General features: G+C 48.9%; 10 protein-coding genes and 1 pseudogene across 10 annotated transcripts; 6 read left to right on the top strand and 5 right to left on the bottom strand.

Annotated features, from left to right (window-relative positions):
* Positions 1–37: 37 nt before the first annotated feature.
* Positions 38–1,978, bottom strand: GL50803_0050049 (pVSP; annotated as a pseudogene; the record flags this gene model as incomplete).
* Positions 1,979–2,225: 247 nt separating this feature from the next.
* GL50803_00114445 (uncharacterized protein) lies at positions 2,226–3,554 on the bottom strand (the record flags this gene model as incomplete). The annotated part of the gene is made up of 1 exon (XM_038045673.1): positions 2,226–3,554. One exon carries the CDS (start codon positions 3,552–3,554, stop codon positions 2,226–2,228), a length of 1,329 nt encoding a protein of 442 aa, XP_037902163.1.
* A 604-nt stretch (positions 3,555–4,158) lies between these two features.
* On the top strand, positions 4,159–4,545 carry GL50803_0060167 (uncharacterized protein; the record flags this gene model as incomplete). Its single annotated transcript, XM_038046194.1, has 1 exon — positions 4,159–4,545. The coding sequence occupies one exon, from the start codon at positions 4,159–4,161 to the stop codon at positions 4,543–4,545; it is 387 nt and encodes a 128-aa protein (XP_037902162.1).
* A 245-nt stretch (positions 4,546–4,790) lies between these two features.
* Positions 4,791–5,051, top strand: GL50803_004465 (uncharacterized protein; the record flags this gene model as incomplete). Its single annotated transcript, XM_001704151.1, has 1 exon — positions 4,791–5,051. The coding sequence occupies one exon, from the start codon at positions 4,791–4,793 to the stop codon at positions 5,049–5,051; it is 261 nt and encodes an 86-aa protein (XP_001704203.1).
* Positions 5,052–5,276: 225 nt separating this feature from the next.
* Positions 5,277–5,840, top strand: GL50803_004463 (Dynein light chain; the record flags this gene model as incomplete). Its single annotated transcript, XM_001704150.1, has 1 exon — positions 5,277–5,840. The coding sequence occupies one exon, from the start codon at positions 5,277–5,279 to the stop codon at positions 5,838–5,840; it is 564 nt and encodes a 187-aa protein (XP_001704202.1).
* A 203-nt stretch (positions 5,841–6,043) lies between these two features.
* On the top strand, positions 6,044–7,234 carry GL50803_0016078 (uncharacterized protein; the record flags this gene model as incomplete). Its single annotated transcript, XM_001704149.1, has 1 exon — positions 6,044–7,234. The coding sequence occupies one exon, from the start codon at positions 6,044–6,046 to the stop codon at positions 7,232–7,234; it is 1,191 nt and encodes a 396-aa protein (XP_001704201.1).
* A 14-nt stretch (positions 7,235–7,248) lies between these two features.
* GL50803_0016077 (uncharacterized protein) lies at positions 7,249–8,097 on the bottom strand (the record flags this gene model as incomplete). Its single annotated transcript, XM_001704148.1, has 1 exon — positions 7,249–8,097. The coding sequence occupies one exon, from the start codon at positions 8,095–8,097 to the stop codon at positions 7,249–7,251; it is 849 nt and encodes a 282-aa protein (XP_001704200.1).
* A 66-nt stretch (positions 8,098–8,163) lies between these two features.
* GL50803_0016076 (Peroxiredoxin 1) lies at positions 8,164–8,769 on the bottom strand (the record flags this gene model as incomplete). Its single annotated transcript, XM_001704147.1, has 1 exon — positions 8,164–8,769. One exon carries the CDS (start codon positions 8,767–8,769, stop codon positions 8,164–8,166), a length of 606 nt encoding a protein of 201 aa, XP_001704199.1.
* Positions 8,770–8,957: 188 nt separating this feature from the next.
* GL50803_0060163 (TLD domain-containing protein) lies at positions 8,958–12,011 on the top strand (the record flags this gene model as incomplete). The annotated part of the gene is made up of 1 exon (XM_038046193.1): positions 8,958–12,011. One exon carries the CDS (start codon positions 8,958–8,960, stop codon positions 12,009–12,011), a length of 3,054 nt encoding a protein of 1,017 aa, XP_037902161.1.
* A 158-nt stretch (positions 12,012–12,169) lies between these two features.
* GL50803_0025809 (Ubiquitin carboxyl-terminal hydrolase) lies at positions 12,170–16,111 on the top strand (the record flags this gene model as incomplete). The annotated part of the gene is made up of 1 exon (XM_038045995.1): positions 12,170–16,111. The coding sequence occupies one exon, from the start codon at positions 12,170–12,172 to the stop codon at positions 16,109–16,111; it is 3,942 nt and encodes a 1,313-aa protein (XP_037902160.1).
* Positions 16,101–17,948, bottom strand: GL50803_00102874 (uncharacterized protein; the record flags this gene model as incomplete). The annotated part of the gene is made up of 1 exon (XM_038045609.1): positions 16,101–17,948. One exon carries the CDS (start codon positions 17,946–17,948, stop codon positions 16,101–16,103), a length of 1,848 nt encoding a protein of 615 aa, XP_037902159.1.
* Positions 17,949–18,091: the final 143 nt, after the last annotated feature.

Here is an 18,091-nt window from a genome sequence, read left to right as displayed (position 1 = left end):
CCATTATCATCACTCATAGCATTCACTACCTAAGTACCTACGCCTTCCCTCTACACACAAACCACCAACACAAGAAGCCCACGAGGCCCCCCACGACGACGACCACGGCGACGGAGATCCCCGCGATGGCCCCCGTGGAGAGCCCGCTCCTGTTGGCGCCAGAGGACACACAGGAGGCCCCACTGCTGTCTAGGCTGAAGCCACTGTTGCACTCCTCACACACACCGTCCATCACACAGCTCTTGCAGTTGGTGTCAGAGCACAGCACACACCCAGTACCATCCTTGTTGGGCTTCCTATCACTGTCACAGGAGGTACACACAGCAGCGGTCATGCCAGCTGTTGTTAGAGCTGTCGGGGCTGTACACTGAGAGCAGCCCTCGACCCCCACGTATGCCTTAGTATCTACTAGTGTGCCTAGGGGGTTACCACATGCTAGTACAGACTGATTCTGATTGGATGCCCCTGGGACTATGAAGTACTTATTGTTCTCACTAACAGCTGTACAGACACCGTTGTTAGCTGTCTTGCACATATGACTACCTGGTACTGTATTAACCTTATAACAACCACCCATATAGAGGAAGTAGTTAGCAGCAGTACATGATGTACAGACACCATTGGCACATCCATTATTATTAGCCTTGTCACTAGCACAGAGACCATCTATAGGGAACTTACCACTCTCCCCACAGAATGAACAATAATGCTTTGTGTTGCCATTCTCGTCAATTACTATTGCATCACAGGCCCCAGAAGTACCACCACAAGCCGTCTCGTCCTCACAAGTCTTCACACATGTATAGTTGTCTGAAGTTCCCTCTTTTTTGTAGTTAGGCTTACAGTCAGTGCACTTGAAAGCACCGTTGCTAGAGCATGCACTGCACCCTTCGTGGCCCCCATTGTTTTTGTCACTACATGAGATGCACTCACCAGAGGAGCTATCCTTCAAGAAGAACCCAGGCTTACAGGTCGTGCATTGGTCTTTTGTATCTTTAACACAGGTGGCACAGTTAGCACCTGGACAAGCGGTGCATGTAACCGTACCACTACCACTATCGTAGTATCCGTCGAGGCACTTTGTACATGTAGTTTTAGAGGAGCAAGTACTACAACCTAGAACCCCACCATTTGTAGTATCACCACATGGGACACAAAGCTTTTGGTTAGTACCTTCAACAAAGTGCGTATTGCCATTTGTACATCCACCATCATCGACACAAGTGGTCGTCCCGTCTGCCGCTGTCTTCACCATCTTGTTACTACTAGTACTGCAGGTCTTACACTGTGGTTGACTAATAGTTGCATTGTACTCACAGGTGGCACAGTCAGTTATTCCACATGGCTTGCATTGGCCTGTTGTCGGGTCTGCATAGGTGCCTTGATCACATTGACCAGCATCTACACATTGATTATTCTTCAGGTATTTCCCGTCCTCACATGTTGTGCATTGATTTGCACCGGTGCAGTCTATGCATCCATCAACGCACTTCTTACATGCGCCACCATCGTTGTAGTACCCATCTTGACACTCTGTGCACGTGGCTGCCCCCTTATTATTAGTTGGTGCTGTACATGTAGCGCAGCCCTCGACTCCCATATATCCATCTGCTCCCGTGGCATCATGACAGAGTATGCACTCCCTTCCTTTCTCTGGTGCTGTAGCAGGGTTCTTGAACAGGCCGTTCTTTGTATTACACTCAGTGCATACTCCGTTACTGGCTGCTGTGCATATGTCACTGCCGGGCTGACTCTCTGTCTTGTAGCATCCGCCCATGAAGAGGAGGTACCCGTCGCCGCACTTCCCGCAGGTGGCTGCCGTCTTGTCGAGGGTACCCCGTCTTCCTCGGTGCACCCGGCTGCCGCGGCCTGGGGGAAGCCGGGGGGCCAGCAGAAGCCGTCGACCGGGACGCCCCGGCCCTGCACTGGGTGCAGATCTCTGTGTTACCGACCGTCTCGCACTTATCGGCCTGGCAGGTTACTGCAAGCGCGCTCACCACGAACAGGGGTATCAGTAGAGAGGCTGTGGTGTGGACCGGATTGCGCGCAGCGGGTGGGGGTGCCCCGGCGGCCTCCTCTCTGAGACTCCCACTCCGAGGGCTGCCCCAGGGGGGAGCCCGCTGGCCTGGTCGCACACGAGGCGCCTTGTCGTGTGCCCGGAGGGACAGTGCTGCACGGGCGACGAGTGGCAGGCGGGATCGGCTCGTCGGGACAGAGTAATGGCTCTACTCGATAGCCCTTAGACTCCCTGCTTCACTGGCAACCATTCCTGAGTATGTAGCGAAGACCCGTGCGAATAGCCCGCCTTCCTCCGCCACTGGATTGTTGCTGAGATACAGGCCTATAGAGGGGAAGGTTGCAATCTGATCCCCGAGAGTAAATGCATCAAAGATTGACCCCAGAAACAAAACAAGGAAGTCGACGAAGAGCTGGCCTGCGCCGGTAGTGTGCCACCGCCTCGCAGCAGAGCTGTCAGACATAAGGCTCTGGCCCGGCTCTGGGTAGGGGGGAGCCCATGCTGCAGGGCCGCTGAAGTTTTGACGAATACGCTCTACATATGCCTCGATGGGGGACGCAGCGGACCGACCGAACAGCCGCCCGATTACACGAGGCCGCCCCCTTGCCCGGGCCAGCTTCAATCGCGCAGAAAAGTAGGGCCCCGTCTCTTCGATCCCGCCCAGCAAAAGGCCTGCCTCTCCGCTCTCACTCATCAGCCCAGTCGGGAAGGACACAGAAAAGGCGTGCTCGCACGCAGAAACGAAAGACCTCGCGGCGTGGAGCAGCGCAGTCAAGGGTCCGCTGTCGCCCAGGTGCATACGGCGCCTAACCTGTTCCGACACCGAAAGGGCGAGTGAAGACAGGGACTCGCAGACAACGGCTGCTTCGCGGCAGAGAGCCGTGTAGAAGAGCTGGTCGCTCCAGTGCGCCGAAATGGGGGCAGCATCCTCCACACGGAGGCCGGACAGGAGGCTAGCCAGCTGGTCGGAGGCCTCTGGCTTCGTAAGATGCGCTTGAGCGCGCGTCTCGTGGCAGGCGCGGAGGCGCGAAGCAAGGATCCTGTCCAGCGCCCCTCGGATTCCTGCTGAAAAGTGCTCACAGATGGACGACGCTATGCACTGCCGCTGCCTCTCTAGAGAGACGCCACGGCCAGCCGGAGGCGGGGATATGCTTAGGGCGGAGTGTGCGCGAAGAAGGCACCGGAGGCAGGCCGGGTCGCTGATCTGTGCCATGCAGGCACTCGAACACTCAATGGCGTCCAGCAAGCGGTCTGTTTCCTGCAGCCTTGCGAGCCGCGCTAGAAGCTGGTGGAGCCTTGCGCAGTGCGTCTCCGGGCCCACTCGGCTTCTCCCCGACATCGCGTCAGCCTGGCCCAGAAGAAGGCCCAGCCTAGAACGCAGGTCGCAGGCTCTGCGTCCCTCTCGGAGACGACTCGCCCCACCGGGGTCATGCCCGCCGGTTGACGCTGGAACAGGCGGCCGCACAAGCATCTGCAGCGCAGAGGACACAGACGGGAAGGAGGGAGCCTCCGCCGGCGACGACGCCCTGGGCGCCATAAACTTAAGATTTGGTCCACGGCCGGTGCATTACGCATGTAAACACCTTCCACGTCGAGTGAAGAATAGCCAGACAGGTGAGGGGCTTCGCTACTATAACGTGGCAAGTAGATACGCATGCGGACCGGTGGACCAGGAGGCGAGGGCTCTTCGGAGACCGCGGTGAGTGGGCGATGGGCCGGGCTCTCTGCCGAGGAGGGCGACCATGGCAAGGCTGCTGGCCCTTGCTGCCTGTCGTGCTCTCGCCAGAGGGGTGTCTCCCGACTTGCTCCGCCTCCGGGGCTGGCAGCTGGATGGACGGGGCCCGGAAAGAAGCATGCGCGTGCCCGATAGGCGACCTAGTGGTGCAGTCCAGGGCCAGTGGCTCCTCGTCGTCGGAGGCGCTAAGATGCTGCCCAGCGTGCCCGGTAGGCCAGTGCATTGTGCGACAGCCAAACGGGCTCTGTAGCCTGCCACTGCGTGGACGGGCCTGGGAGACACGACGCTACGCTGAAGCTCCAGTCCATCAGGGAAGGAGACGAAATCTCAAAATGCAATCGTATGCAATTTGGCAAGAATAATTCCCGGACAGGCGGACAACCGGAGAGGCTGCCGAGGAGGGCTCATGCTTGCGTCTTCGTTGCGCTCCCTGATGGCGAACTACCACGCCACCGGCGGCGTCGTGCAGGACGCGGAGCTGCTGGCGCTGAGTGACGGCCTGCTCGAGGATGCACGGCGCGGCCCTGCCTCGTGTGCCTTCGCAGCGAGCCTTGCAACGCGCACAGCAGGGGAGGGGCCCGAGAGGCTGGAGCGGATCGTCCTGCTGTCAGACCTACAGCTCGGGGTGGAGCAGCGAGTGCGTCCTCAACTGGCCTACAACGAGGCTGCTGCTGTGCCTTGTGTGCGCGCATTTACTCGACGCCACCGCATTCGGAGCAGCCCTTGCGGAGCTCTGTGTCACCGGGGGCGTAGACACTGTGCGGGACGTCTTGACCGCTCCCCTGGGCACTGACGCAGCTCCGTTTCTGAGCGTTTATGCGTGTGGTACAGCGCTGCTGTGCATGCTGCTGGGCTTTGGCAAGGGCTGCGGAGAGCCTTTCGGCGCTTGCCTTCCGCTGCTGGAGAATCTGAGGGCTGACGCATGCGCGTTCGCAGCCCATCGAGCCGCTTCGTCGGTCAATCCGTGGCTGCCCCCGCTGGCCCGGCGGCCTTCCCCAGGCTTCTTACAGCGAGCGACACTTTCCAGGTGCTTCTCACATGCAGGCGGGCGCGCAAGTTGACCGGCGCCGACTCTCTGCTGTGCAGGCCGTAACCGACAGGATTAACGGTGTGGCTGCGGCGGAACTACGTGGCGCAACGACATTGGTGAGGCTTTTTTCTGCATGTATCGCTCCAGATAGCCTGGCTGCTCTGGTTGCAAACAGAGGCTCAGTCGCCACAATGGCACTCGCTGCAAAGCAGAATGCTGCCAACGACATCACGGCGCCCGGCGTGGCCTTCTGCTCTGCCGCAGCCTAGCACACTATCGATCATGATAGCAGAGGTAGACTATATAATAACTGCTTTAGTAGGCCACTAACTCCATTGAATACTTGGAAAGGAAAAATAGGAACATTTTGATTGAGGTACTTAAAAGTCAGCAGAGAAAGGTCTAGCTCAGTCTTATACCTCAGTAGCAGCATTAGATACTTCATGGATTGAGCAAGCAGTGTTGGCAATTTTAACATAAGCTAAGATCTAAAAATGAGTAAAGCCACTAGTTGCAAAGATGCTATTAAGGCATGGGCTGCTAAGACTGGTCAAAAGCCAGAGGAGGCCGAGGTTATCAAGCTCTTCTACCAGTTCCCCCCTATTGAGCGAATGGACGCGTCCCTCTCAACCCTTAAGGGCTGTGTTCATCTTTCCTTAAGCTCTAACAACATAGACCGTATTGCCGGGCTCAATAGCCTTCCGAATCTTAAAATACTCTCGTTGGGACGCAACCTCATCAAGAGGATAGAGGGCTTGGATGGCGTGAAGGACACCCTGGAGCAGCTCTGGATTTCTTATAATATGATAGAAAAGCTAGCTCCCCTTATATCTCTTAAGAGGCTCCGCTGCTTGTTTATCGGAAACAACCTCATAGCTTCGTTTGGTGAAGTTGAGCGGCTGGCCGAGTTGCCCGATCTTCAGGAATTGGTTCTTATCGGCAATCCACTTCACCAGCAGCACGCATCTACTGGAAACTGGCGCAGAGAAGTTGTTCGCAGGCTTCCGGGTCTTAAGAAGCTAGACGGCCTTCCTGTCACTGACGATGACCGGGAATAAGCAGTCAGCAGATATGCTGTAAATTGCTACTGGAAGACATGTTTACCCTAACTTTCATACTTCTGGCTCTAAATCAGATCTCTGAATCAGCTACCACTCAAGTCATCTGCCATTGGGGCGATGAATAGTTTCTGTACAATTCAAAGGTTGAGACTACAGGGAGCATTTACCTATACAACTGATTATACAGTTACAAAGATAAAATGAACATTCCGGCGGACCCCCAAGTAGCCCGTAAAACAAAAAGATACTATGATCCCCAGCCTAGCATGAAACGCACAAACATACTCCGTATTATACTGCTGCTATCATCGTTGGTTATTGGGGGTGTTGTGGTGTTTCTTATTGTCTACTTCGTCACTAGAAAGCCACAGTTGATCCCCCCGCCGTCGGGTCAGACTATCTCTGATGAATTATTCAGCGACTATCTCCAAACTGAGAAAGCTATATATGCATGGTCTCATACGTCTCAGTCGAAGCTCGATGGGCTACCTGCCTACAGCTCCCTCCTATCAAATGCTGATAATGCGTTTGACTATCTACTAAACTTCACTGATAGACACACAATCAAAACGATATACTTATATGGTGGTTGTGCACAGTGGGACAGCGATACGTGGGCTAAGGGTACCCTTCCATTTTCATCATCGTTAGAGAATGCCATTAAAAAGGCCAAACTTAAAGGTTATACCGTAAACCTGGTGGCATATTTGAACGATGATGCCAACAACATGACTAACTACGCATCTATTGAAAAGTTATCTACAGCAATTGTTGCTATGAATAAAAATCTAGGCTCTCAAGGCATAGACTCTGTCTCGCTCAAGATAAGCCCTACACAACCAGAAGCCTATGCATACTCCCTGGAAGCATACCAGTTAGCCCAGTCTATTCTCCGCCCGGCTGGCATAAGCCTTGAAGGCATAGCCCTTCCAGAGGAGTCACTGGCTCACTGGGCATTTCGTCCAGAGCTCTACGTTAACCTGGGGGTTACAAGCACCATCCTCCAAATCATCAACGAAGGCAGAACCTTGACATATGCAGTAGTACTCAGTGCCCTTGTAGATATAATTAATGTGGTAGCCACCACAACTAGCGAATACACCCTTATAGAGCAATGGGATAAGTTTCTTGAGCTTTCTAAAGAAATAAGGCCCCACTTTGACGTTAGCGTAGCACCGTTGAAGGAGGCTGTGGCCACAGATCCTGCCAGCTTTCTCCGAACGCTTCCTCAATTGACGACTCTGTGTAGAACGTATGAGAGTGTAGGACACAGCTGTGGAAGGCCGAGCCTGTCATCGTATCTAGACTACCACACTGGTCTGTATATACTGGAGCCCATCAATTCTGATGCACGATACCTAGCGGATATTTATTACAATAACGGACGCTAGAATCTAGAGCACCTTTAGCTTTGCGTGTACTTTTTGTAATAGTATATCCCCAACAGCAAGGGTACAAGAAGAGTAATCTGATAGGCGCTATAGAGGAAAGAAAAGCTCAAAGCAATGGGCAGCACCGCCGCATCTTTCTTCCTAGCTTTCTTTATGATTGCAATTGGCTTAAAAAGAATAGGGAATGCTGACCTAACGGTTGTTCGGTCCATGGTCAAAAATACAAGGGGGACCAAGATGCCTGTAATGGCACCCATGAGACAGAGCTGGAAGGCGTACTCGAAGCTTGCAGATCTATCTGTATATATGCAAAGCAATATTAAAAGGACAACTCCCTCTGCAATGCGCATGCAAAATGGTGTCCAAGTGGCATATATGTAACAAAGAACCGCTAAGATACCAGTGAAAGCAACCATTTGAAGGTTCGATCTACCTGTAATTAAAGAGACACATCCGGTACAGATTAAAACACATATGAAGTTGGTCCAGAAAAATAGCGTCGATAGCTCCTTCTTCAAAGGCGTAAAGACTGCTCGCAGAAGGAGCATGAGTACAGCGGGAAAGAGGATGAACTCATCAGCCGAAAAAACTCTTACCGATATATATACAGAATACAAACACGGAGCCGGAATAGGCACTAGAAGTCCTGCAATATATGCATTTAGCGTTGCAAGGGTGATGGAGCATACTTCTATGAACGTAAACAGAGGAAGCGTATATATTAGTACCCACAATGCCCAGACACACATCTTCAAATCAAGCATGTCATACAAACTGCTGTAGAACGAGAAGATCTCATAGTCGCTGCTTCGAGCGCACATGCCCCTTGTGTGGAACCACTCCCATGCGGGATTTGAATACATCCCTCCTGAGTTTTTGATTTTAAGTAGATAAGTAGAAATCGCGCAAGATACTGGTCCCTTATTTACTCACTCTTTGAACGTCTTGGAGAAGTACTCCTTCTTCTTCTCGGGGTCGGGGATGATAGTGTCATTCTTCTCGGGGGTCCAGCCGCACGGGATGTCGCCGCCGGTTTTATCAGCGTACTGGAAGGCCTGGACCAGGCGCATGGCCTCCTCCACCGAGCGACCCACTGGAAGATCGTTGATCGTGACGTGGCGAACGACGCCCTTGTCAGAGACGATGAACATCCCGCGGAGCGCAATGCCGGCGTCCTCGACCAGAACGCCGAAGTCGCGGGCCATCTTGTGGTTCGTGTCGGCGAAGAGGTCGCACTTGCACGTCCCGATGCCGCCCTCGTTCTGGCCCTGGAGGCACCAGGCGTAGTGGCTGTAGACGGAGTCCGTCGAGCCGATGATGATCTCCGCGTTGCACTTCTTCTTCAGCTGCTCAGCCAGGTTCGAGAAGTGGATGATCTCCGAGGGGCAGACGAAGGTGAAGTCGAGCGGATAGAAGAAGACAATCAGGTACTTGCCCTTGTAGTCAGAGAGCTTACGCTTGGCGAACTTAAGCTCAGGGGTGACGACGTCGACCTCGAAGTCGGGGCAGGGCGTGCCGGGGATGGGGACGGGCATTTTAATTCATCTCTATCATGTGTACCTCCTTTCTACCAGAATGTGCCACCAGAAGTTAAGATCTTTCATGTAAATCTGTGATTCTGTATATAGCTATCGTGCTTGCAAGGTTTAAACTCATCCATCTCAGGTGCTCATCAGAGGGAAGTTTGGATTGCGACTTCAATAATAGCTTTGAACATCAAAAAATGTGTACACCGTCAACCTCGAAGCAACCAGCGTGCGGATGGATTGTGCCACCACGTATTGATGATTTCTCAACATATGTGTTCCTGGTGCTTCCCACTGGACGACTGATCCCAGGCAAGGCCACTATTGGGGGCAACTCCCTCGCCTTTTTGGCCATGGAAACCCAATCTTACAGCTATTCAACCAACTTCTGCTCTAACTCTAGCCATACATCCCTCTTAAACCTCTACTGCATAGATTGTGTAACCGTTCATTCATGCTTAGAAGAACCCAGATTTCAGCATGACGAGCTTATCATTCTGCGAGCCTTAGGTGTAGCCCCTGATGATACGACTCTTTCAGCGATTAATGCTGAGTTTAAGGCTCATAAAGGCCGGGTTAAAGACGAGTCTTGCCCGCTAAACTTCTATCACTGCTTTGGGGCTATCAACCCCTGCCGCTCCAAGAAAACCAAGTACAGAGTGCTCAATCTCTCCTTTCTACGTAAAATAATCAGCTACCGATCTAGCTACCTACTTTCAGACAACTGCAAGGTTAAGTCCAACAGTTTTCTTAGCTCGCCAATCTTGATTGATCGGTTTTCACAACTGGTGACAGCTCGAAGCGGTGTACACAGATACCTGAAAATTCGATTATATGACGAATCAGTGTTAATCTTTTTTGGTCTGCCTCGCAAGATAGATGCCCTAATGAACCAACTTAATAAAACTTTACTTAGTTCACATACCCTACAGGTTGGTAAAAAGATTTCAACGTGGGAGCCCCGAAAAACTTCGTTGACAGCCTATTTTCCAAACGCCACGGAGGTGGTTCCCTCTCAAAATACTGAAACCCAACATACTTCCAAAGATGGTGGTCACAATAAAGGCGAAAGCAATCACGATTTAGGAAGTAACTTTTCTATTGTAACAAATAGGCGAGATCCGTCCCTGCCTATAATAAGGTCTGCATCTCAAATTGCCATCTCCACCAGTCTCGAGTACACAGGAGAGCACGAGGTATCGCATGCAGAGACCGAGATGACACACGGTGCATCTTCAATGAGCCACATCCCCTCCTTTGTATCCGCACGCAGTGCCAGTATAGGACCTAGAACAGTCAAGTTTCAAAGTCCCGTGGAGACATCTATGGTGAAGGCAGAGCCAGATAGGTTCAACATAGGATTTCTCTCGCAACCCAATCTTGACCCCATAAGTCAAGGCTTTGGGACTAAGCACGGTAAACAGGCTTCTTTCTCGGGAAAACACTTTCCAACAGAAGGATCAAGTCATGTCTCATCTGTGCAGGAATCACAGTCTTCGGACACCATCACAGAGGACAGCAACCAGGACAACGTAAGGGGGCCAACAAATTATTTAAGTTCGTCCGGAACAGAAGACTTTACAATGTATGTCTACGAACCATGCCTTGATGTCGATTCGGAGATTCTCCGCCGCAGGTGTCGTAAATTTAGAAGCAAGAAGCTCGTTACCATGACAGCAAGAGAAAAGGCTATTATCCAAGCAGATAGCAATAGTATTCTTTCCTATATGACCAGCAAGACAGAAAAGGAGGCTAAGCGAAACATATATGATAAGAAGTACAGTAGCTCCTCCAAACCTCTGTGGCCTGGTACCTCAGATTCGGTATATATCAGTTTAAAGCAATTCTGTGCATCGTCTAAGACCAGAGAGAAACAGTTTTTCAAATCGATAGACTCAAAGTTATGGAAAACGCCTGAAGACAGTATAGCAAAGCAGCGCCATAAGAACAAGGATCTCAGTGACTCCGACCTGGCCATTGATCTTCCAGTAATGTCGCTGCTTCAAGTAAGACCATCGAAACATATGCGCAAGTCCTTTTCGCGTGAAAATATTGAGAGTCTTCAGCAGGGGATAGAATCGCTTAACGATATGCTGAAGCACGACAGTATTGTGGTGGGATCCAGTATCATGCAGACAGTTTATAACACACACAAGACAAGAAAGGGGGCACCAATCATACCAACAAATCGAGGTGCCCACGGGATCCTCTCAATAGAGCGCCAGACCCTTGAAAGGGGTCTTGCAGACGTAATAAAAGAATGCATGGACGCTATCTGCCTTCAAATAACGAACAGCGATATCCGAAAGAGCTTGGAGATTGAGCGTATGCGCCGAGGCTCCCTGGAGTACGTATCAGATGGTAACCTCGTTGTGGAGAGCAGTAGTTCTCGTATTGACGATAGCGACAATGACTCGGCTGTTAATACCCGTGTCGTGGGAGGCTTTTCCCTCGCAATGCTTTACTTTGATCCAGAACGAGATGTGGATACAACATCTAAGTCTCTTTGTATTCGCCAGCTGGCCGCAGCAAGTGCCTGTTCTAATCTGACCTCACATGGCATGACCTGTAATATAACCAATTCAACAACCAAGACAGGCGATGGAGTCTTCCAACTGGATCGTAGGTCTAAGCTCTTAACAACGCCTTTGATAAAAGAACTTCTGGTGCACTTACCTCCTGAGTACCATTCGATGGGTACCTCAATCAGCAAGTACAAAGTGGCAGTCATATATAGTATGAACTTCGACGGAAGGCACCTCTCACATCTCTATGCAGCAATGAACAAGTGTGCTCGAGGAGATATTCACGTCGGTTCTCCCAGCTCCACGCAGAGATTGGTTTATGACACTGCATCCCTTCTCCTTATCCAGACTACTAATATGCAGGTATGCGGTGTCTTCATGACACAGCCTGTAGGCATGATTGGAATCCCTAACGGGACCTCTGATAACTTTGTGTTTTCCCACGAGACGCGAGGCTCTGTAGAAGACTCGAGTCAAGCAACAAAGGTCTATCATACGACTGGAAAAAACACCATATTCCAAGTTAGACAAGAGGAAATGCTGACCTTTGGTGCTGGGGGTGGAAGCGCTGTAGTTCTTTATGGAGACATGTATTATGCTCAGACAGGTCAGTCGGAGACATATGGAAATGACTTCTTATTTTCTGGAGAAGACTTTCCTCGGTTTAAGAGGCAGCAAGTATTAAACGTTGAGCTTCTTTCTTTTATTCGTTTAAAGAATAAATAGCATGGATTGGCGTCGCTCTGTATATTTTTAGGAGGAAGGAATTTGACCAATTGGGCTGCCTGTACTGTAAATTAAAGTCCTTCATATTTTTATTCTGGAGACTTCGGCATTTCAAGAAGCGAACCAAGGCCTTGTCCATTTCTTGTTTGCCCACTTTCATGAATGACATAGAACAACTTGCAGATACTCACGTGCTATGGCATTGCTGTGGCTGTGGTACTACCCTCTATTCCCCCTCTTTCATAGTTAGAGGTGTTTATTGCCACATTTGCTGGGAAGAGAAGAGGCTCTTGCTTCGCACCTTTGGACCTTGCATATGGGTCAAGCAGCTTTCTTGTAAGCTTGATATACAGATACCCCCTTCTACACAGTCTTCCGGCAGTGTAAAGCAGACGCACGAGTTTCTATACAATGGTTTGCTCCTGAGTAGCACCTTTTATGAAATATGTTCCTCCGACCTTCTAAACAACGACGTGTCTTTTGTGGTAGACATTCACTATAGCCCAGATCCGATATCTTCGTCTGAAGCGTCGCAGCTTCTCTCTCCCTCCATGTATATGCCGGGGCTCACCAACCAAGGGATGACGTGCTATATTAACGTTACCTTACAGGCGTTGTTCTCACTTCCTAAATTCCGGTATTTAGTTATTACATCACGTGAAGGAGCACAAAACTTTCTGACGGAGTTGCAAACTCTATTTACTGAAATGCTGGTCAACGCGCTTGCCCTGAAGACTGCGCTCTGTAGTGAAGCTATCATTCCCAGTATAAGTACTACTTTTCAAGCCCTTGATACACAGAAGTTTATCTCTTTTCTCAGTACACTGTTGCCTGATATAAATGCTCAAGGAGACGCTCAGGAATTCATCTTGTTTATGTTTGATCAGTTGCGGAACACTCCGATAGAATCAGATATTCACAAGCTCTTCTTGATAGAGGGCTATAAGCTCATAGAAAGGGGAAAGAAGCCGGGTGTTTCCACAGACTCCACTTCAAAAGATATAGTGCCCCAGCATGACCTTTTTATAAATGTTCCAGCGCCATTAACCGGAAAGCTGGATGATAGCCTCCGCACGCTTTTTGAAAAGGAAAATCTGATGCATAACAATGTTTCTCAGACAGCAGTCACTTATACAATCAAGAGGTTGCCGGATGTTCTTATCATTTCGCTTCAGAGATCAATCTACAATCCAAAGAAAGCAGCTGTTGAAAAAGATATGTCACCAATTAGGCTATCTGAGCGCCTGGATTTATCAAAGGTCCAAGGCGCTACGGAGTTTCTAAGTGACGCGGATAGCAAGTACATATTAGTCTCAGTCATAACTCATCAGGGAACAAGCGGCCACGGACATTATCTTGCATATGTGCTTCCCTATCTATATGTTCCTTCGGATCAGCCACTGTCTGTCGCACGTGCCTCAGACATGGAGTCAGATTTGTTGACAGATGAGACTCTGGTTGGTCCCTCATGTAACTTATCCCTTTCCGATGTACGCTGCTATAGAATTAGTGACTCTCATATATCGTTAGTTGATATAACAAGAGTACTGTCAATTGACAACCAGAAGAAAGAGACAATATATATGCTGTTCTATATGAGGGTCTCTGCATTCCAGCACATATGTAGATCAAATAAGTATCCGATTGAGAAGATTTATTGGCAGCAAGTACAGAAGCACAGGTCCACTTTGAAGCAGCTAACTACGTTGTCGACCAAACAACATACGAGGAGAGTCTCAGTCCTATCACAAAGGCTAACTGGTGTCTCTCCTGACGGTATTATCACTATCACACCCACTACCTATGAACTTCCTTGTTTCGCTGGGTTGGAGTTTCTTCGCAATCGGGGATGCGCACCGGATTGGTCTGCAGTCTCAATTTACCCCCTCTTTGTTAAAAATAATAAGATCCTTTGCATTCAAAAGCCTCTTAATTATTCTTGTAATATTACGTGGCCTATAGTAGATATAGAGCAGAAAACTAGTTCTTCTAGTTGTCACGGAGAACAGACGCTGTGGTACTTCACAACGCAAAAAGCAAGTTATAATTCGCAGCTCTTCTTCTTAATATTATACCTAACAAAGGAGGACATTGTTCTGATTCGCAGACTCATAGCAACAGTGTCACCGGACCTTTCTCTTCCTTCATGTTCTGTTCTAGCTAGTGGATGCACACTTTTAGGAGAGCTTATAACTGACCAGGCTACAAAGACAAATGTTGCATCGTTGGCGAAGCGTACTTTTATAAGATATGTTCTCGAAGCGTGCCATCAGAGCTCACCAGATTCTTCTAATGAAAAACTGATGGCCGAACTTGACTTTCGTCTCTATTATAAAAGATCACAGGACCACCAGCTCTCTCCCATAGAACGACAGACAGAGCCAGTAGCCTCTGGAATGCTCTATTTGGGTCTAGACCCGAGCAATCCGGTATCAGAAGCATCTGGATCATGCATAGACCGAGCACCTTCCTTTAAAGAGTTTATCTATGAAGTTAACGACAGGGTAGAACTGAGCTTAGAACCACTTGAGCTGGAAACATGTCCCCCCGTAGGAATGCATGCTCTCAAGTTAGCAGGTCTGTTCATGATGCCTCTGTCACGCGCGGTAGTTCAACAGATTCCTCTATATTTAGAATATGTTAATAAGTATCCGTCCACACACTATACTCTTGAGGTAACACCCTGCTCAGATCTTTTTCCGTCGATAAAAGTAATGGTGTCTCCAAAGTGTACCTTGGAAGAGATTTCGCATGATCTGTACACGAAGATTGTAGAGCAACCGCTTGTACGGATAATTGAGTATGGTACTAAAATCTGTGTTGCCACAATTAATTTTAAAGAAGTTATTGACTTTCTCCAGATTGATCTTCCAGAGTGCCTTCGAGGAGAAAGTTGTGCGTTGAACATATACAAGCATGACGCGTACATACACGAAAAGGTCTCAACTCCAGCTGATGAACACGTAGCATTTTTGTCTGAATCATCTCGCGCAAGATCTATTGACTTCCAAGGAAAATCAGATGTTTTGCGAATGATTGGATTGTTCACCATTAACGAGCGTAGTTGTGTGTCGACAAATCAGCTTTTTGTAAATCCAGTACAGCGGGGACTTACTACGATAGAAGATATACTACCAAAAAAAGCCGATCCCTCAAAACTGTTAGACAGCGGTATCTTTTCGTTGTCTCCTACCAGCCTGAGAAAAAGATTTTGCTTTGGACCAGGAGCACAGCAAACTCGGCAATCATATATCGGCCCACATGCGAGTAGTGAACCCTGTGTAGATGCAAGGACCATTCGGTTAAAGTATGCTTTCTCTAGAGTCCTCTACTCACGCATAGCCTCCGTTCGTCCAGTAAGAGTTCTTCTTGTAGTGCACAACCTTCCGATGGCAGACCTCATTATGCCGATGCCCAGAGAACAAGGGTGGCAGAATATAAAAATGTTAATGGCTCAACTGCGCGACTTTCTCTACGCCCTATTTCATTACCAGGAGCGTCACGAATACACATACATACTGTCTCTTGCAGATGTCAACGGGTGTATATGCTCATTCTTGGAGGATCTGAGCCTGTCTCTGCTGACCGTGCGAGGCAATCCCATAAATATAAATGGTATTCTGAGATGTGATGTATGTGAAAAGCGTCCTAACACAATATTATATTATAAAACTGAAACTGAAGGATACACTGGGATCGGACAGGTCCTCACTATTGATAGAGAAGATCCTGAGGCAGTTATTAGCGCTCTGCGTGTTTCTCATGAATATGCTAGCTTGTTTCTCGCCACTAGTAAGCGCTCTCCTAACATGCAGGTGACACTAAATGGATATAATCCCCACGCAAGGCTGCTCTGGGCGCCCCAAAACATATACTCTACCTTTCAAGACGAGCTGTTGCTAGCCTCGCAAAATATGACTGGCACGATGCTGTTTAAGACCGAACATTCAATCATAAGCGATACCAATAGCAAAGATAAGGTGTGTGAGAAAGTAGAAATATGGACTTGCAGGCTCCAGCATAAGTTTTCAGAGGTAATACCGGGAGATGATAGACTCCTACTTGCACACGCACGCGCACAGAAAGGACCTAATTTATAATAACGTCGCCGTCTTCTGTACTGGATAGCACGCATTCCTTTTCACTAGCAATATGGAGAATAGCAGCAAACGATCGCACTATGTCATACCTACTGTGTGTTGATTTGCATAAGGTTGATAGCTGTGTCCTAGATGTTGTAAGTTCGCACCTGTACTTCTCCAAAAGCAATTCTATATTGAACAGTGGTCGGCTTTCTTCATCAGAAAGTACATTCTCAACGTACGTACTCCATTTTAAAATAGGTTTAGAAGTACTATAAATAGCCGCCTCTCTTTGGATTTCTAAGATCTTTTTTTGGATGACAGATTCAAAACTGGTACGTTCGGCTGTGCCGTCTCTTCTTACTAAAGTGGACTCTGAGGTGTCGTGTGCCTGTCCAATAGATACAGGTGGATCATAAGTTCCATCGCTGATGGCTCCAGAAGCTAGATCATCGGGCTCGTTGGGATTATTAGGATCAATATTTGTAACGAGTATTGCATCGGGTGACGGTTGGTTTGGTGCTGCTGTTCTCTTCACTTGCTGTCCAGATTGCCGCTTAGTGTTGGTGGTGGTGCTGTCACCTAAAGAAATAATGTTGCTACAGACCCCGAGTAGACTCTCCTTGATTACACATTGCCGAAATCCGTCTGGGTGCGCCTCAATCTCTTTGAGCCGAGCATCTCTTGCTACTTGAAGGGCGCGTGGATTAAGATAAGTGCGTCGCGATTTTGCGTGATGCTTATGTGTGTTGGTGTCTTTTGTAATTGCTACTGTAAGTTTGTCTATCAAGTCTCGATATGTTGAGTTGATAGACAGATCAAATAACTTGCGTTGATTTGTAAGTGTATGGGTAGAAGTAGCTGGTACTTTAGGTCCTGAATTATTATGGTCATTTCTAGCGTGTTCTAAACCAACTGGAGCTTGATTCAGAGTAGATTCGGTTGAACTGTCATGTGTTATCGCATCTACCATTGGTACTCTTGATAAGTCCTCATCTACGACAGTGTGAGCGTCATGCCTATCTTCGGGAATGTCTATACCTGTTGCTCCGTGCAGGAGGTCGACCCTACTGTTATGTGGTGTGCTCAACCCACCCATGTTCACCGAGGAAAGGGCAATAGGAGTAACCATGCAGACAGGAACAGGGTCCACAAATCTATCCACTAGAGCTACAGATGAACGTTCTGGTTGATTTGGTTCAGAAAGGTTTTCAGTTAAGTGCACATCCATCTGACTGTTAGAACAATCCTTGAGTGAACTCCCCAGTGCACAAATAAGGGCTCCAGCGTTCCATGTTTCAAGCAAAAGAGCTCCCGTCAACATGTCCCTATGGGCTCGGTAAAATGGTGTGGCCGTTGGCACTGCATTATCAGTCTCCCCTGCGAGTAGAACAGTAGCAGGCTGCTTGGGAATAATTTTGTAATCAATGTTTGCTATGTCTGTACATACGTCTGAAACGAATAGCTTTCGTGACAGAAAATCTTCGGCAATCTGGGGCGGGATTGGTCCACAAAGACTAGTAACATACGACTGTAAATCTGGTAGCTCAGAGCAGTCAACGATCTGTGCGGAAAGCCCGTCTCTGCTTGGCTGGGCCCGACGCGCTCCCTTGGGTCTTATCTGGATGTGTGCGCTGCAGTTTGAAAACATTCTTGTAGCAAAGTCGTGGATATAATCCACTTTCCGTGCAAAGACATTTGTGCTTCCCTTAAGCAATGTAGCTATACTACGGAAGTCTATAAATTCGCTGTGGAGGTCTGATTCCTCAATGTATTCGTCTAGAATTTGTGCTATATCTATTTCCCACGCTGCTGACGCATCTTTAAAGGGTTTCAGCAGCTCCTCCAGATTCATTCCGCGGGCTAAGAATACTAGGGAGCCTGTTTTTATTTTCAGACGAAGAGCATGATGTCAACGATTTTAGAGACAATTGTGCCCGAAGTGAGTCCTTCAACGTTGCTGTCTATTAGAACACGTGCAAAGTGTCCAAAATGTGG

Source organism: Giardia intestinalis, chromosome 5, assembly GCF_000002435.2.
Source record: "Giardia intestinalis strain WB C6 chromosome 5, whole genome shotgun sequence".
Classification (NCBI taxonomy): domain Eukaryota; phylum Fornicata; order Diplomonadida; family Hexamitidae; genus Giardia; species Giardia duodenalis.
The sequence above is the reverse complement of the archived record's forward strand: the minus strand, read 5'-3'. Positions and strand labels throughout refer to the sequence as shown.